Source organism: Passer montanus, unplaced genomic scaffold (assembly GCF_014805655.1).
Source record: "Passer montanus isolate IOZ18808 unplaced genomic scaffold, ASM1480565v1 scaffold57, whole genome shotgun sequence".
Lineage (NCBI taxonomy): Eukaryota > Metazoa > Chordata > Aves > Passeriformes > Passeridae > Passer > Passer montanus.
The window spans coordinates 4,076,677-4,102,815 of record NW_024370705.1 but is presented as its reverse complement, the minus strand read 5'-3'; the positions used below and the strand labels follow the sequence as shown (position 1 = coordinate 4,102,815).

Here is a 26,139-nt window from a genome sequence, read left to right as displayed (position 1 = left end):
CAGGGATGGCTCAGACCCCCTGACTTCACCCACAGCATAGACCCTGCCTCTCTCTGCGTGTCCCAGGAGTGCTTCCCTTCTTGCACAGGCCATCAGATCCCCTGTGAGCTGTCAGGTTCCCTTTGTCCCCCCATATGTGTGCTCATGTCCCCATTACCCTACACGCACACTTGACAAGGAATAGATTAACTCCTGACTTGAACACAGAGCAACACTGCAGAAGGAATAGGGGGAAAATATTTATAATACAAACAATTCAGCCTTCCCAGAGTCAGTGTCAGCCGTGTCCTGCCCACACAGCCCTTGTTTCTTCCCTCGCCCCAGGACCACTGTGGCCCTCTGGTGACTTTGTCCATCCCAGACTGAGCCAGAATCCCACACGTGAATTCAAGTCCATCACAGGCATCAAAGTGAGGAGGTGTTCTGCCTGTGCTGGGTGCCACCTTGTTTTAGGGACACCCAAGACAAGGGAGAAAATGGAAGAGAGAAGAAATGGAGAAACACAGCTGGAGAAGGAAGGAATGAAACTGTGGAAAGGGCAGGTGGAGAGAGAGGTGCCTGAAGTGTCCTGGGACTGACAGCCTGTGCTCAGCCACACACAATGAGGGCCTGCTTGATGCTGGATTCCAGCTGGAGCTCCGTGTGCTTCCTCAAGGAGGGACAGAAGCTATGAGCCTCATGTCTCTTCTCTCACATCCTGTGCAGAGACCTCACTGTGCAGCTCGTCATCATCACCTACACAGGGCACAGAGCAGCAGCATCTCAGCCACAACAGCCATCAAGAATTCCTCCCTCCCTGGCAGCTGCTCTGGAAGAGCCAGAGCTCAGCAGGGAGCAGGTGGCTCCTCACCTTCTGTGAGGTGGTTCAGGAGAGCAGCCTCGACCCTGCTCCCACCGACCAGCGCCATGGCCTCGTGCTCAGTGCAGCTGCTCAGGCCTTCCTCAGACCCCTTCCCCTCCTCGTCATCTTCAGAGTCCACCAGCACTAGGACATCCCCTGAGTCTGCATTCCTGGGAACAGCAGAGCAAGCTGGATGAGGGGCTGAGGAGAGCCTGCTCCCAGCCCTGCAGGAAGGCTGAGTAGTGATGCCATGAGGGACTGGGCTGAGCAATGTCAACTCACCTGAATGCAGCACCTGAATGGGAGAGAAGAGACAGAATTAGAAACTGCCCCTCTGGGAGTGCCACTGGTTTTACTGGAGTGGACAACCCCTGCCAATCCTGCCACCACATCTGTGCCTCCCCCAGACAGTCACTGGCAGCCCCAAGCAGAGGCACAGACAGGGAGGTGACCTGCCCAGACACAGCACAGGCAACCCTGACTGAGTCCAGCACACGGGGAGGGACAAGCAGGTCAGGGATAAAGCCCCAGGAAGGAGGAACCAGCCCTACCTCTGAGGCACAGGAGGGGATTGTAGTATAACAGAACCCCGGTGACAGTGAGAACAGTCAGGAGGGACAGCACCACCACGGCACCCACGACCCCAACGATGTTCACCGGCTCTGCGGAGAGGGGACACAGATGGATGAGGAACTCTCGGGTGTGCAGTGTCCCCAGGCCCTCCTGCCTCGGCCCCACTCACGCTTCACCGTGAGGCAGACGAAGAGCTCCCGCAGCCCCACGGGGTTCTGCGCCTTGCAGACGTAGCAGCCGCCGTCAGTGCCCTGGGAGCAGTTCTGGATGGTGAGCCGGGACACGTTGCCCTCCTGGGCGATGAGGAACCTCCCCCCAGGCTGGATCTCCTCCTCGGGCCGGGAGATGTCCCGCAGCCAGCTGAGCCGGGCTGCCGGCGTGCTCTCGGTCACCCGGCAGGTCAGGGTCACATTGTCACCCACAAAGCAGGTCTGCGGGGGCTCAGATTCCAGGGAAGGGAGCTCTGAACAGCCCCGGGGGAAAAGGAAACAAAAACAGGAGTCAAGGAGGGAATGGAGGCAATTAACATAACGAGCAATCAAGCTTCTGGCTGATTAATAATCATTAACAGAAGGGAGGCAGGCAGGAGTCTGGGAGTCTATGGGTTTGGCATTTGGCTCACTCCAGAGCCTCCCAAGGAGTGACCTGAGCAGCTTTCGTGGTGCTCAGTCCCTTCTGACACCTGTCTTCACATCCCCAGGGAGAAATGGTCTGAGGGTAGCCAGCAGGTAGATGGCAGAGAGGAGAAGAGCAGCCCAGGCATTATTTTCCTTGAGATCAGCAGAGCTTTTGTAAAGCCTTGACAACCCTTGGAGGATAATCACAGCCCAGATTTTCATCAGCCACTCGGATCCCTGAGATGCCTGAAGGGCACACACAACCCTTAAACCCACCCTTACCAAACCTCATTTCAGGCTCTCTACAGCCCCCAAACCACCTCTCACTTTCACACAGGTGTGTGGGAGCTTTCCACAGGTGAAAACACTGCTGGGGTGAAATTTGTTGGCCCAAAACACAGCTCACCTACAACTCTGCCATGATGGAGCTCAGCTGCAGGACACCTGTGCCTTGTGCTTCACGTGTGCCCTGCCATGTCACCTCCTGCCTTCCCTGACCTCCTCAGTGCTCTGGAGAGCAGGGAGTGACCTGCCCCCAGTTCATCAGCTTCATTAGCAGTTAATGAGGCAGCAAATCCACTCACTTATCTCCACAGTGCAGGCAGGCTGCTCCTGCTTCACCACGTGGCTGCCCACACACTTGAAGACTTTTCGGTGGGCGAGGTGGGAGCTGTTCAGCGTCTCCACGTGGGTGTCTGAGGAGCTGGTGGAGCTGATGACCCAGCTGGAGTTCTCCAAATCCTGCCCCTCTTCTCTCCAGTGCAGGGTGGGGTGGGGGTACCCTCCAGGCCAGCTGCAGAACAGCTGCAGCATCAGCCCTGACGAGGAGCTCTCAGCCCAGCACTTTGGGGTTGCCTGTGGTGGATCTGTCAGCAAGGACAGCACGTGGTCAGAAACACTTGCAGGGCTGCAATTCATTTGTCATCATTCCCCTTGAAAAATCTTTCCTGTTTCCCTGCCAGTCTTGCTCCCTGACCTGCATCCCACAGCCCCAGATGTGCACAGCTGTAAGTGACAGCCAGCAGGGACCAGGAGGGGCTGTGACAGTCCCCACAGCCAAGCCTTGAGGGAGAGAATAAATTATTGCCACAGCTTTATCCAATGGAAATGAGATAAACACAGCAGGAGAAGGAAATCCCACTGCCCTGGTCCTCATGGCACAGCTACCACTGAGTCATCACTTGAGAGCAAGGCACAGTCCTGGCTCTCTCCCAGCTGCTCCTTCCACACGCAGATCCACACACGTGCTGGTTTAACAGCCAGAGGGATTCTGGACTCTGATCCAGCCAGAATTAACACACTGTGCCCAATGCAATGCTGAACAAGACCCCACCAAGAGATCAAACCAAAACAAGCCCACACCAGAGGTGTCAGAGGGATGTCTGAGGCTTATTTTGGGGAGCATTTATTCAGAGGGCATTGAAATTACTTGAATTAATAAAAAAAACACCATGGCAAACCCTCATGTGAGCTGAAAGAACACACCTTCCTGGGGCTTGTTCTCTGCAGGAACTGTACACACACCTCAGGTGATCTTTGAAACCACCCAGCTCTGGCAAGAAAGTTCTCTGCAACACTCCCTGTGTGCCACCTCTGGGGAGGATCAAACTGATCCCAAACCCTGACTGTGGTTAATAGGGCATCCTGTCAGCCTGAACCAGCAGAAACTGCCCCACATCAATGGGGCACAGCCCCTCCAGGATGTCCAGGTGGACAAAGCCCCTCCAGGACGTCCAGGTGGACACAGCCCCTCCAGGACGTCCAGCCAGAGCTGCACTTTCTGTGCTGACCTCAGGAACAGTCTCCTGAAGCCATCAGCTTTGCATCCTGAACTCCCAGGCTCTCCCAGCACAACCGTCTAAAGAAATTTGCTCCCACAAAGTTAACAAACCAAAAGCCTAAAAATCTCCACCCTCCCAACCTCACACAACACCAGCAAAAAGGACCTGCTGTGGTTTGACCCACAGAAGAGCCAACAACTCTTGCATCAACCCACACAGAGATGTGCCAAGGAATCCCTGGAGGTGTGGAACTGCACGTCTCCTTCACAGGTGCTTCCCATCCAAAACAAACACAGAACCACAGCCCAAGGCAGGGCTGCACCTTTGTCCTGTCACTAGAATGTTTACTGCTTGTGGGGTTTCCAAAGTGCACTTTGAAACAAAAAGAGAATTTTTGGTGCCACCCGTGGGATGGGCTGAAGACTGTCAGCTGGTTATTCCCACACAAAACCTCTACATGTCCTGGGGGGCTCTTCCACAGCAGTGCCAAGTCTGTGTCCAAAGTTTGCTCCAGGCCAGGGTAAGATTCCACCAACAGGGATTGTGAAAAAATGGGGTCCTTCTACAGGTCAGGGGTTAAACTTCTAACTTAAACTTCTAACTTTTGCTGATGCTCCTCCTGCTGAGCTGAAGAATCTCCAGAAATCTCCTTCTCACCTATCAAAGGCTATGCCCACATCACCTTTGTTGTACTTGGAAATTAGCTGACACAATTAACTCCAGACTACTAAATTAAGTCCAGAATGTAGCACCATCACTTGGCACCCTGTAAATATGTTTTGCTCCTGAGTGTTCTGCCCCAGTGCTCCAGATCTGGGGCTCCCCACTCCTCAGCCCAGTGCCTACATATCTATTCCCTGAAGCAGTCTGGGGTTCAATTCCACACCTCAGCTGCCCGCTCCTTGCTGCAGGAAGAGAATTTTTATTCCTGTAAACTTTCAAGAGGTTAATCTGTACAGAACAGGTGCAGTGTTTACACACAAGTAGAAGGAAGGAACACCCTGAAGGCAAACAGGTCACACACATGGGAAGAGCAGCAAGAAAGGAAAGGGCCAGGGGAGTACAGAGGGCCGAAATGCAGCTGATTTTCCCTCTTCTCAATCCTGAAGGGACTAAGAGTGGCCCCAGATCTGGAGGGGGCTGTTCCCATGGAAAACATGAGGCATCAGGCAAAATAATGGTTCCCTCTCAGGAGCAGGAAGGATTAATTGGCTTGAGCGCTTTCCAGCCCCGAACTTCCACCTGTGCTCTGAACATTTCTAAGGGAATGAATGGATGAGATAGACATGGAAAAGGGAGAGAGCACCAGAAGACAGAGGGGCTGAAAGAACTGGCCCGTGCTGATAACAGGTATGCTCTCAGGACACTGCCCCCACATAACTCTGAGGAATTCTGTGCTTCCATCAATAAGACTTCTCAGCTGGGAAGAGTTCTCCCACTAAAAGGATGGCACAGAACATCTACCCCAAACAAGGAAAAGCAGACAGCGAGCAGCACGCCCTACCCCAAGGTTTATGGAGATTTGAGTCAGCCAGATTTGGAGGCAAAGGATCCCCCTGGAATAGCTACAGAGAATGGAAGATGTGCCCAAAAACCAATTTATCACCAGCAATGAAGAAGAGACACAGCGAGGACTTGGGAGCTGCCATTTCCCCTGCATACACCAGACCTGTGACAGACCATTTGGACACACATTTTGGTGCTTGTGCGCGGATGTGAGAGAGATTCTGCACCATAGAGCCGTCTGCACTTTCTAAATATTATTTTTCCACCAGTGCCAGATGAATTTGGCGATGTGGAAGGCCGAGGGGAGGAAGCCCAGCAGAGGGGATGACTTACTGGCCACCAGGAGCTGCACCCTGTGCTCATGGTCCGTCTTGTTCAGCACTTCCCTGCAGGTGTAGTTGCCCTCGTCCTGCAGGCGCAGCTCCGTGATGCTCAGGGAGCTGTTGTCCACCAGGGAAAAGCGGACGTCCGGGGGGAAGGAGACCCTCGAGGAGAAGAGAGGCGGGAAGGAGCGCGGATCCCCTTGGAACCAGACCACCTCGGTGGCTTCCTTGGACACGTTGCGGCATACGAGGAGGATGCTTCCTCCCACCTGCCCAAAGACCACTTCATCTGTGCCTGCAAGAGAGAAGGGACGGCGTTAGGGATAGATGGAGGGAACGGGCAAAGCCGCCTTCTGCCAGCAAAGACTGGATATCTGATCTGTGTCAGCCCTCTGAGGTGCTTGTTAGGGGACTGCTGAGGGACCTCTGAGGTGACTAAAAGCATCCAGGATCAGGAAAAGGGCCACAGCTCCCTGCTGCCCTCCCCTCAGCCCGCGCTACCTGCGGCCTCCCGGCGCGGCACCAGCCTCCAGAAGAAGAGGGCGAGGACGAGCCGCGCCGGCGGCATCCCGCCGAGCAGCTGCATGGCTGCGCGCCGCTGCCGGAGCCCCGCGGAGGCGGTGCTGCCCGGCCGCCGCCCCGGCGAGAGGCCTGGGGAGGGAGGGCGGGCGTGCCCAGCCGGGGGGACCCGCCCGCCAGGGCCCGTGAGGGGCCCGTGATGGGGTTCATGCATCCATCGGGTCCCGCCGCCTCACAGCCGCTGCTCCGGGCCATCGCCATCTTGACACCCCCCAACGTGGGGCCGGCCGCCATCTTGGGGTCACCTCACTCCCCCTCGGGCACGGGGGCGGCCCCGGCACAGCGGGGCCGGCGCTGCCGCCCGGTGCCGCCCACGGCCGGGAGTGCTCGAACCGGGCAGAGCGCTGTGTGCGGAGCGGTCTGTGAGGAACGGTGTGTGCCGAGCGGTGTCCCCTGAGTGGTAAGCGACCCTCACGTCCAGAGAGCTGCCCTAATCCACCCACTTAGAGACACCCCACAAACCGCGGAGCCGGAGGAGCGGCGATAAAGGTTGTTCCTCTGTGTAACCCCGCAGCGAGCACCGTAACCACGCAACTATCCTCGGGTTTCTCCAGGACACCTTACACATGGCAGCTTGGTAGCACCAAGGCGTGCGTGAAGCAGAGCGCTGAGACCCACAGGGTTGCTCCACTGGGCCCTGGTACATTAATGATTAATTAACCTAATTAGCGGTAAGGGCGACATCGCTGGCCCAGGTAACCAGAGCTCGGCCGGCCCCCCACGGCTCCGCCTGGGGGCGCCATAGAGCTGGCTCGGGGGAGGCCGGCGGTGCGTCTCCACCAATAGGAGCGGAGCATAGCGGCGTCTCCACCAATGGGAGCGGAGCGGGGCGGTGCCTGCGCGTAGCCTGAGGGGCCGCCTGGAGCCGCCGCCGCCGCCGCAGCCACAAACGTCGCCATGCCGGTGGACCTGGCCAAGTGGGACGGGCCGCTGAGCCTCTCCGAGGTGGAGCAGAAGCCGGCGCACCCGCTGAGGGTCAAGTATGGCTCCGTGGAGATCGACGAGCTGGGCAAGGTGCTCACGCCCACTCAGGTGAGCGGGCCCGGCCGTGCGCGCGGGGGTTGGCGCGGCAAAATGGCGGGATGCGGTCGGGCCTGTTGCGGTGTCGCTGCGGCCGCTGCCGCCGGAGCTCCCCCGCGGAGAGAGGGGCTGAGCTGCGGGAGAGAAGTGCCGCAGGAGAGAAGGCCCGTGGCTCTCGCAGCCGGGGCGAGCTGGCACGAATGGCCTGGAAGCCCGCGGGTGTCGCTGCCGGCGCAGGCCGCGCTGCGTGCAGGGCAGGTGGCTGGCGCTGGCAGCGCGGCCGGAGCTGACGCGGTCATCCCTGCAGGTCCAGCATCGCCCCACCAGCATCGAGTGGGACGGCTGCGATCCCCAGAAGCTTTACACCCTGGTTCTCACAGACCCTGATGCGCCCAGTCGGAAGGACCCGAAGTTCAGGTAGTGGGGATGGATAGCTCCGTGTCTTGCGTGGGGGAAAAGGAACATCTCTCTGGGGCTGGGCAGAGGCTTCAGGAGGAGGTGGGACTGTGCTCTGCCTAAGGTGTAGCTGTGGGGCTGGGGCTTGTCATAGAAATCGTGTCCTTGCATCTCTCCTTGAGCCAGGGACAGCGTGGGGAAGAGCAGCTGCTCGTATCAGGGCTGCTCAAAGGTCTGCTGTACTTGGAGCAGCACAGCGTTTACTGCTTGCTCTAATTTAGCACGTATGTGGGTTGGAATTAGGTCTTTGCTGGTGGCAGAATCTTAAATCTGGGACCGGCTCACCTTCCTGAAGTCAGCCTCCAGCAGTGTGTGGAATCCCCACTCTCAGAGGTCAGGCTGTGGGTTTCCTGCAGCCACATGGAGTTTGTTTTGGCAGGCTGTGCATCCCAACAAAGCAGTGCCTGCTCTGGGACTGGTGCTCTTCAGGTTTGGCAAACAAGGAGTGGCAGCTCTTTGTTTACCCCACGCTGACAGCCTCATGGAAAAGCAGCAGCTTGGAGTGAGAAGGGTTCTTCTTATCTGTGGCTCTGCCAGATTGTTCTGTGCCTTCTCCTTTCAGGGAGTGGCATCACTTCCTGGTGACCAACATGAAAGGCAACAACGTGGGCAGCGGGACCGTGATGTCGGATTACGTTGGCTCGGGGCCTCCCAAGGGAACAGGTCGGTACCTGCAGCAGCTGCCAGGTGCTGCTGCGTGGATCACACCCAGTGCAGAGGGGTGGGGGGACCTGTGGGCACGATCCCTGTGGGATCAATCCCTGTGGGCATGACCTGTGCGGGATCAATCCGTGCGGGATCACTGGGGCTGCCCAGCAGGGATCCAGCCTGCCCAGCACACGTGCCCCGGGCAGCCGCGGGGCCATGGGCACGGTGGTGACGCCGTCCCCCCGGCAGGGCTGCACCGCTACGTGTGGCTGGTGTACGAGCAGCCCCAGCAGCTGGCCTGCAGCGAGCCCGTGCTGTCCAACCGCTCCGGGGACAAGCGTGGCAAGTTCAAGGTGGCCGCCTTCCGCAGCAAGTACGGGCTGGGGACACCCGTGGCGGGCACCTGCTACCAGGCCGAGTGGGATGACTACGTGCCCAAGCTCTACGAGCAGCTCTCGGGGAAGTAGGGCCAGCACTGCAGCACCCGTGGGTGGGGCCGGGCACGGCGCTGTAGTTCTGTTCTGTTCATGAGTTGAACCCAAGCGTCCCGCTCTGACCGCTGGCAATGTCACTGTCCCTGCTCTGTCCCCGTGTTCAGGCCTGTGCTGATGCTCGTGGTATCCTAGCTAGAGAGCTGCTGATGGGTGGCCCTGGCTCCAAACTGACCTGCTTAAGGGAATTAAAAGCCTTTGTGAATTAGTGTCAATTCAGGGGGGTCTCTGCTGTCCTGGGATGGCTTGAGGTGGCAGGGGTGTGGGTACACAACCACTTTGGGGCAGGTTCTGGCTGTGGAGACTCCCTTTTCCAGGAGAGGAGAGGGCAGTCAAAGGGAAGCTTCTCCCCTTTTTTTTTTTTCTTTCCCCCCTCCTACATTTGGCCAGTGCCTCCATGTCACCACTACAGTAGTGAAGGTGCAGCTCGAGGGGGAGGCAGGAGCTGGCCTAGAGCATTTCCTTCTGTTCTCTGCTGCCACTCAAAGCTGAGACCACTTTGTTCTGTTCAGTGCTGTGGTGACCTGCCCTGTGCTCACAGTGCAATTAAAAACTTCCCAAGGTACTTGGTGTGCTTGGTTGTCTTTTTGTGGGGAACAAGGGCAGTGCTCAGGGAGCAGTGGGTGGTGGTGTGTTCCTGGGATGAGGCTGGACCCTCTGCCAGGGCTCCCCAGTCCTGGGACTCACTGATGCTGGAGGGACACAGCTCAAAGCCATCATGTCTTTCTATCTCAAAAACATTCCCAGCCTTCAGTTCCTTCCCAAGGGATCTCCCCTCACTCCCAGACCCGTGGGGGCTCCTTCCCTCCACAGGGGCCCCCACAGCAGATCTGACACCCCAGCAGTCAGGCTGGGCACCATCAGCTTCCCAGCCCAGCTGCAGGTCCCAGGTGCTTCCTGCTGCTCCAGCACCTTTGCAGTGAGGCCTGGGGCTGTCTCTGAAGAGCCTAGAGCAGAAATGAGCCCTTGGTAGAGCCCGGTGCCTATAAAAAGGTAAAAAAGGTGAAGCCAGTGCAATTCAGCTTCACAGAATCAGGAGCCTTCCCCCTTTTTTTCAAGCTGCTGTATCAAAGCTCTGCAGTGACATGGTGTGACACAGGAATCTGTAGCCCCCCTGGGAAAATGGGGGATTCCAGAACTTGGGTGGATGGTGCTGCCCAGGGCAGTTTTACCAGCCCAGCAATTCAAACATTCAAGAGGATCAGCAGTTTTCCAGGAAAACAGCCCCAGCTACTCCAGCCCAAGGCCCACCAGAGTTAGGCTGGAGCAGGGCTCACAAGGCTCATCCATCCTGGGGCTGCTCGGGCTGGGAGGAGAACATAAAAAATAAAAATTCCATTACCCTAAAACCCTCCACTGCCAGGAAACCAAGCCCTGACGTTCCTCAGGCTGAGGGACAGGTGTGGGATGGGATGGGATGAGACACCTGTGGAATGGGACACCTGTGGAATGTGTCCCCTCCCCATCCCCACCTTGCACCTGTGCTGGGCCACGAGCCACCCCTCCCACAATGACACAGCCAGGCATTGTGATGAACACTTTTATTTACAAATATAATTAAAAGCTCTGACAGTTATTCATGCTCTTCCCTGGAACCTGAAAAATGTTTTTGTTGTTTTGTTGGTTTTTTTGTCCTTTTTTTTTGTTGGTTTTTTTTTTAAAGTGCATGCAAAAGAAGTAAAGCCTTTTTTTTTCCTCTTTTTATTGTAAGAAAATACACAGTTTGAAAGTGTGGATAATGCAATATTTATGACCAAGATCATGGGGTTGGGGGTGGACTTGGGGGAGGAACAACAAAAAAAAATAAAACCCCAAAAAAGAAATAAAAGAAAAACTGAAAAGGGCTGGGATGATCTAACAGACAGTGTTGAGCTCCAGAACAGAACTGGAGAGTGGGGAGTGGCTGGAGCAGGAAGGGAGGGGGGGAAAGAAGTAAAAAAATTTTTGATCAGAGAAACAGTTAAAATACAATATGAAAATAAGTAAAAGCTCTCCTTAAATTCCTTCTATACACAAAATACACGATTTGACAAAGCCCAATTTGTGCTACTGGGATCCTGTGGGCTCATTTAAGTGTATTCACATTCTCTGCGACAGCAGAAAATGATTTATGATACAATCAAGAATATGCCCAGGGGCCAGGGCTCGTCCCTGCTGCCCCTGGCATGGTTCTCCTAAAAATCACCACGTCATTGCCCGCCCCTCCCCACCCCCAAAAAAGTAATAATATGTCACCACTGATATGTACAGCACGATTAAGTTTTTTTTTCTGTAAAATGTATCAAATTTTTTTTCAATCTTTAATAAAATTTTTTTTATTATTTAATTATTCCTGATGAATAAATACCAAAAAAATAAAAATAAAATAAAATTATGCAGCAGCTAGTTAAGGTAAGGCTGCGGATTCAGTCTCTCTCCCCCTGGGATCGTAGATATCTTTTAATTATTAATATTTTTTTGCTTGTACTTTCATTGATTGGTGGTAAGATGAGTGATTGCTCAGAAGCAACATACATCCACTTGGTGGCTTTTTTTTTTTTTATGTTGTTTTTTTTTTTTCTCCATTAAAATTGTCTCCAAAGTTTTCACTGAAACATTTTTAATCATTGCACAGAGACATCAATACTGTGACATACTATGGAAAAGACTGCCAGGAGCTGTCCTGCACCGGGACGTGACGGGGGAAAGGGGCCCCTGATGGATAAGAATATACAGGCACTGGTCCGACACGATGTCAGTAAGAGAGACAGAAAGAGAGAGAGCACGCCCGTCAACATGGGGAATGTTGGGTTTGCAAGTTTCATCCTCACTTTGTTTGCTTTCTGTGGTTTTTGTTGGTGTTTTTGTTTTTTTTTTTTTAAATGGCAAAGAAATTTAACCTCATCTATAGTCCTCCTTGGGATACTCTAATGTGACCAAATTCCCAAAGCCCATCCTCAGGCTCTCCATGTCAAACGTCTCGATCTCTCGCTCCTGCCTTTCCAACAGGAACTTGATCCTCTCGCTGCGTTCCTTCTGCAGGGCGGCGAGCTCCTCCTCGATCTGCAAGGAGCACAGTCAGCAGCCCAGCACAGCTCCAGCCTGCCCCAGCTCCCCAAAATCCCCTCTGGAATGGGCACAGCCACACCCCCAGCACAGCTCCATGTCCCCAAAATCCCCTCTGGAATGTACCTTCTGTTCCAGGTGTGCCCTGCGCAGCGACACCCGTTGCTCCAGCTTCTGGAGTTCCCTTTCATGCTGTGCTTCTGTCTGCATCTTTATTTTGCTCTGGTAGGCGTTGAGCAGCTCCATCTCCTGCTGGAGTTGCAGTCTCAGGGCTTGGCATTCTGCTTCCTGGGCCTCGTCCAGCCGGAGCTGTGAGAGCATGGGGAAAAGAAGGCTCAGAGCCCCGCTGGGAATTCCTCTGCTCCCACACAAGTCACACACCACTCTTTCTTCCCAAAGCCACTGGTGGCAGAGGGAGAAGGCAGGAAAGGCTTCATGAGCAGCAGCTGCTCTGCTCGCACTGAGGCAGAGCCCCAGAGGATCCAATCCTAAACCCCAGCACGCCAGGGGAGCAGGGGAAGGACATGTATTCCACAGGACACTTACTCCAAGAGGGAAAGTGCCACCTGATGTGTTGTTTGAACAGTTTTTATAATTCAGTGGCTGGAGAAGTGCCCCCCAGAGCCCCCTGCACGTACCGCCTGCGAGGCCATCATCTCGTTGATGCTCTGCTCGTACTGCTCGGCCAGGATGGCGAGCTTCCGTGTCTGCTCGTCCTTCAGGCTCTTCAGAATTGTCTTGTGCTCACTCTTTGGAGTTACTTCCAGCTGGTGATTCTTCAGTGCTTTGTACTGCTTAGTTTGTACTTTGCATGTGTCCTGGAACTGCTTTTTGATCTGCATTTCCATAGCCTGCCAAGGAAGGAATGACGTGAGGAGCATGAAGGGCTCTGGGAATGGAGAGGTTGTGGAATGTCCACATGGCTGGGCTGGTGGGAACCACAGCTCCCCTGTGTGTGCTTCCCACAGGGACTAAACAGCAGCAGAAGCAGCTCAGGCCCTGCTGCAGCCTGGCCAGGAACAGCACCCCTTCAGTCCTCCTCAGCCCAGGGCACTTCCCACTTCCTGCAGATCACCCAGCCCATCACCTGCCTCCCAAAACATATCTGCTTTTTCACAGCATCATTCCCTTCCATGTCCTTCCCACCTCAACCTTGCCTATGTGAGGCTGCAGACCTGAGAACTAGCAAGGGTGTGACAGAGTGAGAGCAATGTGCTTCTCTCTGGTGACCAGTGACCCCAGGGAACAGCTGGAGCTGTGCAAAGGAGGTTGAGGCTGGGTATCAGGGAAGGTTCTTCCCCAGGGGGTGCTGGGCACTGCCCAGGCCCCCCAGGGAACAGGCACAGCCCCAAGGCTGCCAGAGCTCCAGGGGCATTTGGACAATGCCCCCAGGGATGCACAGGGGGGGATTGCTGGGGTGTCTGTGCAGGGCTGGGATTTGCATTACATGATCCCTGTGGGGCCCTTCCCACTCAGGATATTCCGTGATTCTGTGGCACTGGGAGGAGGAACATGCCTCTACCACAGGGAGCAGCTCAGAGGTCTGTAAGCACACTGGGGTGTGCACAGGGCTCAGCTCACACTCAGAGTGCTCTGTGTTCTCTCTTGACTCTGAAAGCACCACCAACCCCCTCTCTTCATCATTCTGAGCTGACACAAGTGAGGGCCTGAACAACACACAGCTTGTCAGAAACAAGTTCTGTAACACTCTGCTTAGGACTGGACTTTTACAACAGCCTCAATTAGCACAGCACTTCAAAAACCCTCTGTGAGCTGTGACCTATCCCAGCCCACACCTTCCCTTATCCAGAGCTGCCCTGTGCAAAGGGAGGGGATGCAAGGGAGAGCAGAGGGTGTGGAGAGCAGTGCTTCCACAGCAGGGGTGCTGCACCGAGGCTGCAGGAGGAGCAGGAAAGCTGGCAGCACCTTCAGGTTCTTTGGTTGCTGCCGGAGCTCCATGAAATGCTTCCTGTGCAGCTCCCGCTCGCGCCGCTTGTTGTACTCCAGCTGGTTCTCGAGCTCCGTCTGGTGCTGCAGCCGGATGAGGTCCATGCGCAGCTTCTGCAGCGTGTGCAGCTGCCGGTACTCCAGCTCCCGCGTGGACTCGTCGTGCCGGATCAGCATGGCGTGCTCCATCTCCTTCTGCGTCCGCTTGTTGTTCAGCTCCTGCACACACACACACACAGAGCCCCTGAGCGGGCAGCCCTGCTGCTGCTGCTGCTGCTGGGCCCCCAGCAGGGACCTGGCGTGCCACAGCAAAACACAGAACCTGCAGTGCCACGGGGATGCTGGGAGTGACCGCTGAGTGACTGCCCATCCATGGATCCCCCCATCCATCCATGGATCCACCCACCCACCCATCCATGGATCCATCCATCCATGGATCTACCCATCCATCTATGGATCCACCCATCCATCCATGGATCCACCCATCCATCCATGCCTCCCTCCATGGATTCATCCATCAATCCAACTGACCATCCATGCCTCCATCCATGGATTCATCCATGGATCCACCCCTCCCACCATCCATCCATGGATCCCTCCCTCCATGGATCCATCCATGGATCCATCCATATCCATCCCCTGCTCTGGGATCTGGGATGTCCCCGGGAGTCCCCAGCAGGTGGCACCAGGACCCCACACAAGCCCTCGGTGCCTGCAGGAACTCGCAGCAGCATTCAGTGAACACACCCCAGGGTGCTCAGGGTGGTGGAACTGGGGCTCTGGTTTAAATTCCCCTGTGCCCCTGGTGGGTACTGGCAATGACTCCCCCCTCCACCACCTGCACTAGAGTGGCCAAAGCAGAGGTCAGTGGCTCTAACACCACCTCAGGTGAGAAGGTGAATTGTCCAGGTGGGATTTGGCCCAAGGTGCAGCTCGTTTTTAAAGCCAGGCTGGAGCCCGAGGCTCAGAGGGTTCTGCAGTGCTCACCAAGAGCTCCTGCACAGTCCAGCATAACCTTCCCCAAGGCACAAGCCCAAAGGGGAAGGCACCATTTCCCTCCCTGATTACTGCACATATTTGTGTCTCAAGGTGCCAGCCACACCCTGAGCAGCAGGAGCTGACTCCAGCTGTATCCCTTCACAGATGGTGCTGGTGCATCCCTGATCCCAGCTCAGGTTACAGCCTCAGCCAGGCACAGCAGGGCTGCCCCACCCCACACCGTGCCCAGGGCTGCCTCAGCCTAATGGGTTTCTGCAGGAGAAGCAAAAAAAATGTAATTATTCTGAGCTGCTGCACACACGTGGTAATCCTGTTGTAACTCTCAACAGGAGCACCTGCAAACTTCAGCCCCTTGGCTGCTACACCTGGGACAGGTTTGAGCTGAGAGGGTGGGGAAGGAAACAGGGCCAGGGTTTTCTCTGCCCTCTTGGCCCTAAGGGTGTAGCATGTGTTAACATTTGAGCAAAACCCAACCCCTGACAGCCAAGATTAAAATTTACATGTGTGCCAGGATGACTTCCCAAAGGCAGGTGGGGCACTGACCAGGCAGGAGCTGTGGCACAAGTGCCTTCACCCCAGGACAGCTCAGCCAGCCTCTCCCAAGCCTATTCTACATCTGATTTCAGTTCACAGCATAAACACACACAGTCATTCCACCTCCCTCAAACACTTTCCCATGTGCACAAAAACAACATCTGTGGTTAGTTAAAATATGGAAAACACATTTTGAACGTGTTATTTACTTCAGGTGATCCAAGTAGGTAGTACTGGCACATTTGAGTTAGTAGGGATGTAATTTTCAGGGAATAAAAGCTCAGATCATTCTGAAAATTAGGTGTCTCCTAAGAGCTTAAATGCAGGAGGTCAGAGGTGTGTTCCTGGTTAAATGCCATGCTAGGCAACTGAACTCTGTTCTCATCCCTGCCACAGAGCTGACATGCTGAGACAAGGGTGCTCAAATCGGAATTTTTGGAGCCAATAGTTTGAGGGTGCCTGGGTTGATATCTGGATCTCAGCAAAGCAGCTGAGCAGCTTCAGGCACATCTGGGCCCAAGGGCAGCAAAGCTCTGAACAAGTACAAATTATACTGGAAAGCCTGAGGATAGCAGGCCAAACACAACTGGAAATTTTTGACCTCTCCTCACTCAGTTTTCACTAAAACACCCTCTCATCTGACAGTCTTTATCCAAAAATACCATCCATGAAGAATTCAGATACTACAGTGATGGCCACAGGACATCTCCAAGTGGAAACTCTGTCTCCAAAGTGGTGTTTGACCATAGGAAGCCTTGAGGCAAGGGGCAAAAACCAACGAGGGGAAGCAGAGTGTGAAAAGCTGCTCCTTGGCAGCCCATCCCACAGCTCTCCCTACACCCCAAACTGGGGCAGCACCCCAAACCCAACACTCAGGAGCTGGGATGAGGCATCAGGCCCAGAGGAGGGGCCCAGAGAGTGTTTCTGCCTGCAGGCAACGCTGCCACCCCTCAACTGATCAAAGCAGCCACAGCTGCAGGGAAAACCATTCCCCAAAACATATTTTCTTACATTTTTCTCAGTTCTATTTAGCAACTAGAAACATGAAGACCTGAGCTCAGCCAAGACACGAAGCTAAGGCAGTTAGAAAAGGCTGGCAGAGAAGTGAGGAGTGCCATACTTCCCGAATGTTCTGCTGCTCCATCTCGTGCCTCTTGATCATCGTTTTTCTCTTGAAGAAACGGCAGTTTTTGTCGTAGTAGAGTCTCTGCTGGCTGAGAAGCTGGGCCTCCTCTTCAGCCTGTGTGTGCTGCAGGTTCTCTTTGTGTTTGGATATCCTTTCTTGCTTCTCTTTCTTGGGTGTGCTGTGGTCCTCATTCATTTCCTGCAGGGTCAAAACAAGGCTTGCCTCAGCACCACAGTGACACAGGACATGGGGGACCTTCCTGGCTCCTCCTCTGCCATTCAGGTCATGAAAGGACACCAAAATCCCACTACAAAACCAACAGAACCAGACCTGTCACCTGGCCATGCTCAGCCCTGCTGCCCTACAGCTGTACCAGGACCCACACCAAGAGCAGGAGGAAAAGTGGCCACTGAGCTCCTTGATAATAATTTTCTCACCTTTACCTTAACAGCCATTTATTTTTGCAATATGGTGAAGACACTACTTAAATAATGCATTTTGGTACATATGAAGTTACTTCTCTTCCTAATTTATGTAAGTGATCACGGGGCTTTTAGTCTGGGCATACTGAATGGCTGCTCTGATTACTTGAAAAAAAAAAAAGACATGAGGAGAAAGGGGAAGAAGAACTCTCTGTGAAGTCCCATTTTCCCTCATCACCCTTGGTTTCAAAGATTCTGCTCTACAGCAAATTGTGAAGGCACCTGTAGCCACCCTCACAAATTGTTCTGGAAATGCTGCCAGATGCTCCCAGCTCCTGAAAATTTACTTGCTGAGAATCCAAAATTTGCTTCCAAACCTGACAGTATCCCTTAAACCCCTGGGCTGGCCCAGGTTTATCAAAATGAAAGACTGGTTCATGTTCATTCCACACCCCTTCAGCCCTGAAAATGAGGGTTTCTTGCCTCTTTAATCTTTTCCTTGCAAAGCTTGTATTGTTTCTTCTGACTTTCTAAAAAGGTCGCCAGGTCTTTCTTCTGCTGAGCCAAAATCTGTTGCTGGAATTTCTTTTCATCTGCTGCAGCTGCCTTTGCCTGCAATGCACAGAGAGAGGAAAAAAATAACAATAAAATAAAAAAAAAGGTGAGTGAGCAGGTGCAGAATCCAGCAGAAATCAGTGTTGTGGGTTTTGATTTTTGGTCAGTCATTTTGGTGACTGTGCTAGACAAAGCCATGAGCACTCAGCCACAGGACAGCTCTCACACAGAAAATGCTCACAGAAGTCTGAGGGCTTCCTTGTTCTTCTTACCTCCCCACCAAAGGCACCCCAGAAGGCACAACCACACCAAGTTATTATGTGGATTAACATGCTGATTTTTACACTGAGTGACAGCTTTGTCACCCCCTCAGCTGAGGCAAAGCTCCCACCAAGGTCCCCACAGCCCCTTTTATGCAGCTGTGGCACTGGTGGATGCCAAGAGTGCCCATCAGCCAGGAAGGTGACTGGAGACTGCTCGAGGGAGCACCAAGGTCACAGAGTCACCAGGTTGGAAAGACCTTTGAGATGATGGAGCTCCACCCAGCCCTAACACCTCAATTAAACCATGGCACCTTGTGCCACATCCAATCTTTTTCCAAACACACCCAGGCATGGTGACTGCACCACCTCCCGAGGCTGACCATTCAGTACTTGTGTAAAAAACCCTTTCCTAACATCCAACCTGTATTTCCCTTGGTGCAGCTTAAGACCTGTTGGAACCCAGGACATTCCTGACTGCCCTGGAGGACTCGAGACCCTGGCAGGGGGCTCAGAGACCTTGGCATGGAGTCAAAAACATCTGTGCCTTTGATTTTAACCCATGGAAAAAAAATTACCAGCTTTGTATGAAGATGTACAAGCCACGAGAGTTTAAGTAGAATGACAGTTAATTTGTCACAGGGTGAAAAATGTAGAACTTTGGGGGTTTTAGAATGAGGGTTCAAGAGGCAAGATGGAGGAATCTGGGCGTGTTCTGCCCTTCTCCTTCTCCTTCATCTTTTGCTGTGATGGTGGCACTTTTGGATTGGCTTAGAGCAGAGACAGACTGTCTAACATAGGTGATAGGTATTGGAAAATTATTGTAAATAAAGAACACAAAGTTTTTAGTATAAAATGTTAACACCACCCCAAGGGTGGCCATTGTGCGCCGAACTGACCTGCCAGACAAAACTCAGCAGGTCAGAAAAAGAATGTTAGAGATAAGGAAAAATAAACAACCTTGAAAAGCAGAATTGATGCATCTTGGCTTCTTCTCCAGTCACAGGGCAGGGAGAAAAGACTTTAATACCTCAGGAGCCATTTCAGCAACACAAAACCCGAGACAAACCTTGTCCTCTCGTTCTGCACCTCAGACCACGGGTTTGAGCAGCACCTCCCACAGCCCCCTTGGAGACCTGGGTTCTCCTGTCCCTCAGACCCTCCCTGCACTCACCTCCTTCTCCATCACAGCCACTTGCTTCTTGGCCAGTTTCTCCAGCTCAATGGACGAGTTGTTGGCGTGTGTCTCCACCTCCTTCTGCAGCTTGAGGCGGTGCTCGTCCATCTCGGCCTTCAACTTGTTCTCCAGGGCGATCAGCTGCTTCTGGTGCTGGCGCCGCATCCGCTTATATCCTGACATCTGTTCCCGCAGCTCGTTCTCCTGCTCATGCTCATGGATCTGTCTTGTAACCTGTGGGCAGGAACAGGGCAGCCAGTGCTCCACGGCCTTGCTTCCCACACCGGCTGCTCACTGGAAGCCAGGCCCCGCTCTGAGCACAGGTTTTGGAGGTGCTGCTGCTCAGTTTCACAAAGCCACAAGGTTTCTCTGTCCTAACTTTTAGCCCCTATCTTTTCATGAGACTTTTATGTGTTTCCAGTAACACAGCTGAAAATGCTGTATTACAAATAAAGGAAGGGACTGGTTATTTATTGATGCCTTGTGAAGGCTGCCTTAGAACACAGACTACATGGAGTTAAAGAATAAAGCAGGGATTTATTGAGAGGCCTCAATGGATCCACCTTGGGCAGCACAACCCAAAATGGCCACAAAATGGACGACAGGTCATGGGGTCTTACAATTCTGTAAGTTTTGGTCCATTTGCATATTGGAGTTAATTGTCCAAGTACAGCTTTAGCCCATGAACTCCCATCCTTGTTCTTCTCTCTCCAGTCAACATTGTTTATGCTCTTGGGCCTGAGATTTGGATCATTTGTCCTTGATCCCCAGCTAGAGAAGGAATTGTTTTGTCTCCCTGCTCTGTGAAGAGAGCTCACCATCCCCCATTTATGAAGCCCAGACTTAGACACTGAAGCAGAACAGAATTTGAAAAATAGAAAAGTTAAAACCTGATGCATCATTATCACTCCAGGACACACTGGAAGAGATCTGGAAACATAGGTGGCTGATGGACAATGTTCTTCAGACACAGGGGACAACCTTATTCAGATGCAGGACTCAGACGGAGCTTTGGGACCTTTGCTTTCCTAAGAAGCAGCCAGAGGCCCCCCAAACCCCTGTTCTTTCCTTCCTCCTCAAGTCACCCCCATGCCAATTCAATCCCTCAACATCTATTTTCTGCTACAAGGAGCCTCCTTCAAAATTTCCCCTTAAAATTCGAGATGATGGCAGACTGAGCTCATTCCTTCCCAGAATTGAAAGTTTTCTAACAAGGGAACGCTGTTCTGGAACTGTGTGCTCTTAACAAGATTGATCAGATGGTCTAAGCAGATTTTAAACCCTGCTCAGCTGAAACAAACTCACAAGTTCCACATTCATTTCCATGCCCAAGTGTATCCATGTGAAAGGAAGAAAAAAAAAACACCAACAGGCTGTGCCAAAAATGTTCAGAAGAAAATGCAAATAGTGATGCTTCCATTTCAAAAGAAGAAAAGTGTCCAAGACTGGTTTTTATTTTTGTAAAGACAGTCTCAGGAACTTATGAAGATCTGCTGATCATTTATAGGACCTGAGAACCAAAAACTTGGTACATGTGTGAAACTGCAGCCCCTGATTCCGTGCAAGGGGACCTTTGCTTTCTTTGCTTTGCCACTTAAGTGTGAAGATCTCAGGCCTTTGAAGGTGATCACTGAAGCTTTATGAAGCAAGAGTCCCTCCTGCAGCCTTCCTGATGAACTCCTCCACAGCAGCCCAAAAAACTGGCCCCTGCTACGGTGCTGCTGTCATTTGAAGGCAGTTTTGTGGAGATTTTTGGAGTTCAGATGTAGGATGGAGAGCTGGGAAGGCTCAGGTTCAAGAGAAGAGCAGCTGCTTTAGGGAGGTGCCATCCCAAATGCACCTGCTGGCTCCAGTGCTAGGAGGTGAGAGGAAGCCAAGCCAGAGCTCCAAAATCAAGAGATGAACACCGTGATGCCACCCAAGGCAGGCAGCAAGTGCCACCTGTCTCAGTTCAAATGACCCCCAAGACTTGGGAAGAGGGTGAAGAGGAACTCAGGAAGAGCCTCCAAAGACTGCAAAGGAACCAAAGACCCAGGCTGAGCACAGCACTGTCACACTCAGGTTCAGCAGTGAGGCTGAGTATCACCAGGTGATGATGGACAAACCATCTCCTTCCTACAAGAAATTTTAGGATGTCATTTTAGAGTAGGCTGGATTAAACACACCTCAGCAACTGCTGCAACACAGCAGCCTGTACATGCTTGAGACCCAGTCAGAGCCAAGGCAGCCACCAGGAGCAAGTGGGGTTGTAGGAATGACCACAGAAACACAAACATTGTGTGAGCCCAGTGTTCTGCTACAGCTCAAAAAGCTTTTGGCTTTTCCAGGAGTAACAAGGACAGCCACACTTGGATGAAGTTGGGAAGTGCTCATAGGAACTTGCACATTTCAGTCAAGTTCAGCAAGAATAAGACCTCTGCCACTGCTTCCAGGTAAGGAAAATTTCTCTGAGAATTCAAGTTAATGATAAGAGATGCCAGGTGAGACAGGCAGCCCACCAACACTTCACACATGCCATTGACAATGCTCAGTGACATCCAGCTGGGAGAGAACAGCCTTGGTCAGGTACTTGAAGAGAAATGGAGATCTGGGAGCCACCAGCAGCACAAGATCTTCCTGGATGTGCTATTTTTGGGGCCCAGCCCTTTTGTGAGCAATGGGATGTTCTGCACGGCACACTCCATTCCCAGACGTTGGCAGAACAAAGCAAACAGCAAGAGCCTAAGAAAAAATGGATCTAAGGATCCTCCAGCAACTTTGCCAGTCTCCTTTGGTCTGATCTCTAATGAGATGTACAATGTGCACTTGTTTTATTTACAGCAAAACTCATTAACTTTTATCCTTGTTTTTTTCCCTGCTCCTCTGCACCCCATTTCCAATTTTGCTCAGCTTTATCGTGACAAGAATTCCATCTTGGAAAGATTTCCCATGAAATCTAGGATATTTATCCCTAACAATAGGATGCAATTGCTAATTACAAGCCTAGCTGATAAAGCCTTCCAGTCACAACAGAAGATGAGACATTAAGAAGTCAGAAGAAAACAAAAGCAGCGTCTCATCCTAAAGATGAGAGAGGAGAGCAGCAGACTTGGTGGACATCTGGTGGATTTAGTGCCTCTGTTCAGCAAACTCACAATAAAGACTTCATTTATCACCACCACCTCCAGTCAAACCCACCATTCCTCAGGACACTCCTCAAAGACAAAGTCTGCACATGGTGATCTCAGGGGTGGCAGAATGTGGAAGAAATGAACATTAGTTACTGAACATGCCCAGTTCAGTGCCAGAGAAGCCCTTCAGACTATGAATGAATAAAGGATTATGGTTTTAAAGATTAAACCCCTAATGAATTAACAGCTCCAGCAACCATTCTAACAAGAAAATGTGGGGATGTTCCAGTAATCACCTTTCTGGTGTTCTTAGACAAAGACTCTTGGAACTCCAGGTACTATTTGGAACATCCTCAGTGGGAAGGGCCCCACAGGAATCATGGAGTCCAAATCCCAGCCCTGCACAGACATCCCAGCAATCCCACCCTGTGCATTCCTGAGAGCACTGTCCAAAGGCTCCTGGAGCTCTGGCAGCCTCGGGGCTGTGCCCATTCCCTGGGGAGCCTGGGCAGTGCCCAGCACCCTCTGGGGGAAGAGCCTTTCCTGATTTCCAGCCTAAACCTCCTCTGACACAGCTCCAGCCATTCCCTGGGTCCTGTTCCAGGTCACAGGGAGCAGAGATTGGAGCTGCCCCTCAAGAAGAAGCCCACAAACAACCCCTCAGGCAAAAGGTGATAACTACAAAATTTGTTCTCCATATAACCAGGAAATGTCAGCAACCTTCACACCAGAAAGGTGCAGTTTCCTGGAGCTCTCCTTGCAGCACACAACAATCAATCAGGTCATCAGGAGAACCAAAAACCTGTACAAACCAGAACAACTTTCATTAAGGTATGGCATTTTCTCAGTTTCTTATCTCTCCGCATCTTTGGCAGAAACAGAACTGAGAACAGAGATGTCTTTTCCAACCTACTCCCACAGGCAGTTCATTTGCCATAAAATCCAAACTTTCTTTCACCCCTCCAAGATTCTAGCTTTATGTAAGGAAGTTGAGCTCACAGCTTCTCCTCCAAACCAGCAGCTGTTTAGACTTCCCTTTTCTACACTGTTTATCCAAGATATTGAATCCTCTCCTAAAAGACAGGAGTTTGCACCTCTAGATAACTGAAATTCTGAGCTCCTCTGTGCTGGAGGAAGCACAGCTCTGAGCAAAACACTGCCAGCTGCAAGAGGAGACCAGAAAGAACAAGTCCAAAATTTTAGAGGAAAGGTCTACAAAGGCAGCAGCCAGATGAGTCCATTGGGAGAAACTCAACCCTCTGGAATAAAACATCAATGCTTCAGCAGAAGAGGGTGCAGGGGAGAGCTCCATGTGAAGGTACCTGGCTCTGGAGCCAGGCTGCCCTGGTGCCATTCTCCAGGCCACGTCCAGGGAATGCTGCTCCCATGGGCACTTGGCTCTGCAGGCCCTGATGAGATGACATTGAAATCCAAATGCCAGCAAATGAACAAAGAGAACACCAAGGCCTTTGATGGAGTCCTCACTGTCCGATCTTTCTATGGATCGAGATGTCACAGATGTGAGGGTGGTGAGCCCTGGCACAGGGTGCCCAGAGCAGCTCGGGCTGCCCCTGGATCCCTGGCAGTGCCCAAGGCCAGGCTGGACAGGGCTTGGAGCCACCTGGGATGGTGGAATGAGACGGGCTTTAAGATCCTTTCCAACCCAACCCACTCTGGGATTCTATGAAGTTTTATCTACTTGATCATTGCCTTTGAAAACTGGAAAAGCAGCTGTTGAGAAGATGCATGAGAAAGGGGGGACCTAAGGGGTCAAGCTTGAAAGACACCCAGAAGTGCAGATCAATGCATCTCTGAAGAGATTAAAAAAAGCTTTCCCTTGAAAACATTGAGAGGTGTAGTCTCATCAACATGCAGAACCTCTGCCCTCCTTTTCAAACAACAGCTTGCTGAGCTGCAAGAGATTGCTGGTTGTAACTTTTAATTTATGGATCACTGATAATCTGAGAAATAATATGGAGATGTAGGTGCCTGGTCTCCATTTCAGATGGCAACTTTTATTCCAACAGCAGAAATATGCAAGGTATTTTCCACCACTGTTCCAGGTGAGTGATGGTTACTGTTACCACACAAAACTGATTAAAGAGAAAAGTGGTCCAGGAAAAAATGACTACTAAAATTGCTGATTGAATTATGACCTAAGTTAAGCTCCTTCATCTTTCTTACTCACATTTGCTGATTTTCATGATTTTCTTTAATCTGAGCAATATTAAAGCTCTGCTGCAGGACTCAAAAGGGGATATCCACAGCCTGTTTCTCTGTGGAGAGTTCATTTGACTGTTTTCTCTGGAGCTCTGTCCAGCTTCCCTCATATTCACATGATGCTTTTGCAGAGTAACAGGGCAAGGGAATCACTCTCCAAACCACTGGGTCACCTGGAGTGTTCAGCTATCTAACCTAAGTTCCTCTGTGACCTCTGCACTCCCTAAACTGCTTCAGCTTGTTTTTGGAAAGAGATCCAACTTGAATGTGGGATTACTTTAAGGAATGCCAGTCTTACCTCCATCTGCAATATCCTGATCTATGGGGAGAAGAGCAAGGGCTTGAGGGCCCCAGTCCTGGACTGCACCAGGAGGAACAGCCCCAGACTTGGTGCTTTTCTTCTAAAAACACTGCCCTGGTCTCAGTGTTGGGGGGTGGATTTCAGCAAATCCCATGAAAGGAAGTTTTAACACCCAAATATCATCCCATATTATTGAATTTGGGGCCAGAACTCCCATTTTTGATTCTCTACAATACAGGCCACCTGATGCACCCAACTGCACAACCTTTCTGTGCAGGAAGATGTTCCCAGCTGCTGAGAAATGGGAAGCAGCCAGCATGTAGGGAACCATCAAAGCTTGCTGGTTTGCTTGTTTTCAACCCCTGTGGGATCTTGAGCACCCATTCACACATGAAAAATCTGTTCCAGCTGCCATTGAAAGAGCAAATTAACACAGAGAGATGAATAAAGCCTGAATTTCTGGGTTTGCACAAATTCCAGGCATGTTCAGGTCCTTCACCTCCTGTCAGCTCCATGACTGACCTTGCCCTTCCCACAAATGTTGGACAGGGAAGCAGGAGGAAGTTCTCCCTTGGCCAGAGGAGCAGCAGCTTCCAGCACCTCTCCCACTGATATCATCCAGGCATTGAATGGTGACAGTGATAAAAAGTGCTCCAACACAAGCACTGGCACCCAAATTCTGTGCAATGGGTTTAAACTTTTATTTTTTCCCACTAGATTTCCATTTTGGAACATGAAGAGGTGGGAATGGAAGATTATTAAAGGGAAAGCTCATCACCATGAAATATTTCTGTGGCAAACACAGGGTCAGTCCTGCCCCACCACACAACCTCAGCAGTAAGGACCCACCAACACCTCCTGGAGTGCCCAGGGTGGTGTGTGGGGAACTTCCCTCTACACTGGGAAGGGGAGATGTGTGTGTATGACGGGGATAACAGAACATGTCCCACAGAAAAGCCAAAGAGAAGCTCTCCAAAAAGCTTTCTATCTTCCCCACCCAAAATGATTTTTATCTTTATCATCACTTGGTCAATGAAGCAGAGAGATTCAGCAAATCCAAGTGAGTAAGGAATCCAGACACAATCCCAGCCCCACAGGAGGCTGCCATGGGATTTAGGAGTGACCTTGGGATATCAGCTCTTCCCCAGAGCTCAGGGATCTGGGAATCCCTCACAGCCCATATTTTCATTGGGGCTCCCAAAGGGGCTTGGCCATGCAATCCCTTCAAGCCACCCAAGTAGCCCAGGGGTGACATTTCCAGGGAAGACAGGAGTTCTGGGCTCTGCTGCTGAAGGCAGGCCACAAGGTGCAGCAGCTTTGCACAGGGAGTAGAAGAACATGAATATATTCATCACACATATCAATTTATCAATGAAATTGTATGTCTGGAGTATGATACATGAGTCATTCATTATTTCTGCCCTCCAGCCAACCTAACTGGGTCCCACTTTTATCTGCTCAGTGCAGGCAGTAGAAAAGCTGGCACTACACTGGGTGCAAAAACACACATAGACAAAAAGGAAAAATTCCCAGGGCAGAGGCTCTTCAGGAGAGCAGGGATCCTGCCCCTGTCAGGTGTGCTGCATGAAGTCCTCTAACACACACATT

General features: G+C 52.0%; 3 protein-coding genes across 10 annotated transcripts in view; 1 reads left to right on the top strand and 2 right to left on the bottom strand.

Annotated features, from left to right (window-relative positions):
- Positions 1 to 7: 7 nt before the first annotated feature.
- VSIG10 (V-set and immunoglobulin domain containing 10) lies at positions 8 to 7,051 on the bottom strand. Of its 3 annotated transcripts, none has more exons than XM_039725848.1 (8): positions 6,683 to 7,051; positions 5,652 to 5,936; positions 2,616 to 2,897; positions 1,584 to 1,877; positions 1,393 to 1,503; positions 1,124 to 1,136; positions 851 to 1,011; positions 8 to 735 (listed from the first exon to the last, which is right to left on the bottom strand). In XM_039725848.1, the coding sequence occupies exons 1-8, from the start codon at positions 6,864 to 6,866 to the stop codon at positions 677 to 679; spliced, it is 1,389 nt and encodes a 462-aa protein (XP_039581782.1). In that variant the 5' UTR covers positions 6,867 to 7,051; the 3' UTR covers positions 8 to 676. The 3 variants fall into 3 exon arrangements, with proteins under 3 accessions (XP_039581782.1, XP_039581783.1, XP_039581781.1); XM_039725849.1 differs by having other exon boundaries at positions 6,785 to 7,051; XM_039725847.1 differs by lacking the exon at positions 6,683 to 7,051 and adding an exon at positions 6,143 to 6,653.
- Positions 7,052 to 7,056: 5 nt separating this feature from the next.
- Positions 7,057 to 9,400, top strand: PEBP1 (phosphatidylethanolamine binding protein 1). The gene is made up of 4 exons (XM_039725851.1): positions 7,057 to 7,252; positions 7,548 to 7,657; positions 8,259 to 8,359; positions 8,594 to 9,400. The coding sequence occupies exons 1-4, from the start codon at positions 7,118 to 7,120 to the stop codon at positions 8,809 to 8,811; spliced, it is 564 nt and encodes a 187-aa protein (XP_039581785.1). The 5' UTR covers positions 7,057 to 7,117; the 3' UTR covers positions 8,812 to 9,400.
- A 961-nt stretch (positions 9,401 to 10,361) lies between these two features.
- Positions 10,362 to 26,139, bottom strand: part of TAOK3 (TAO kinase 3) — a 75,945-nt gene continuing 60,167 nt past the window's right edge. For all 6 annotated transcript variants that reach the window (XM_039725833.1, XM_039725837.1, XM_039725838.1 and 3 more), the window contains 7 exons: positions 18,898 to 19,134; positions 17,392 to 17,520; positions 16,481 to 16,684; positions 13,807 to 14,046; positions 12,519 to 12,731; positions 12,007 to 12,189; positions 10,362 to 11,877 (listed from right to left, as the gene is read on the bottom strand). In XM_039725833.1, coding sequence (XP_039581767.1) covers positions 11,716 to 11,877; positions 12,007 to 12,189; positions 12,519 to 12,731; positions 13,807 to 14,046; positions 16,481 to 16,684; positions 17,392 to 17,520; positions 18,898 to 19,134 — 1,368 coding nt within the window. In that variant the 3' untranslated portion in view covers positions 10,362 to 11,715. The remainder of the gene's footprint in view (positions 11,878 to 12,006; positions 12,190 to 12,518; positions 12,732 to 13,806; positions 14,047 to 16,480; positions 16,685 to 17,391; positions 17,521 to 18,897; positions 19,135 to 26,139) is intronic.

Excerpts from the sequence above, each read along its gene's own strand:
- VSIG10 (XM_039725847.1), bottom strand. The coding sequence starts at position 6,374 with ATGCATGAACCCCATCACGGGCCCCTCACGGGCCCTGGCGGGCGGGTC. Across the intron at positions 1,878-2,615 it reads TGCCTGCACTGTGGAGATAA|AGCTCCCTTCCCTGGAATCT; the intron begins GTGAGTGGATTT and ends GGGGCTGTTCAG. Across the intron at positions 1,504-1,583 it reads CGTCTGCCTCACGGTGAAGC|AGCCGGTGAACATCGTTGGG; the intron begins GTGAGTGGGGCC and ends CCCTCTCCGCAG.
- PEBP1 (XM_039725851.1), top strand. The coding sequence starts at position 7,118 with ATGCCGGTGGACCTGGCCAAGTGGGACGGGCCGCTGAGCCTCTCCGAG. Across the intron at positions 7,253-7,547 it reads AGGTGCTCACGCCCACTCAG|GTCCAGCATCGCCCCACCAG; the intron begins GTGAGCGGGCCC and ends TCATCCCTGCAG. Across the intron at positions 7,658-8,258 it reads CGGAAGGACCCGAAGTTCAG|GGAGTGGCATCACTTCCTGG; the intron begins GTAGTGGGGATG and ends TTCTCCTTTCAG.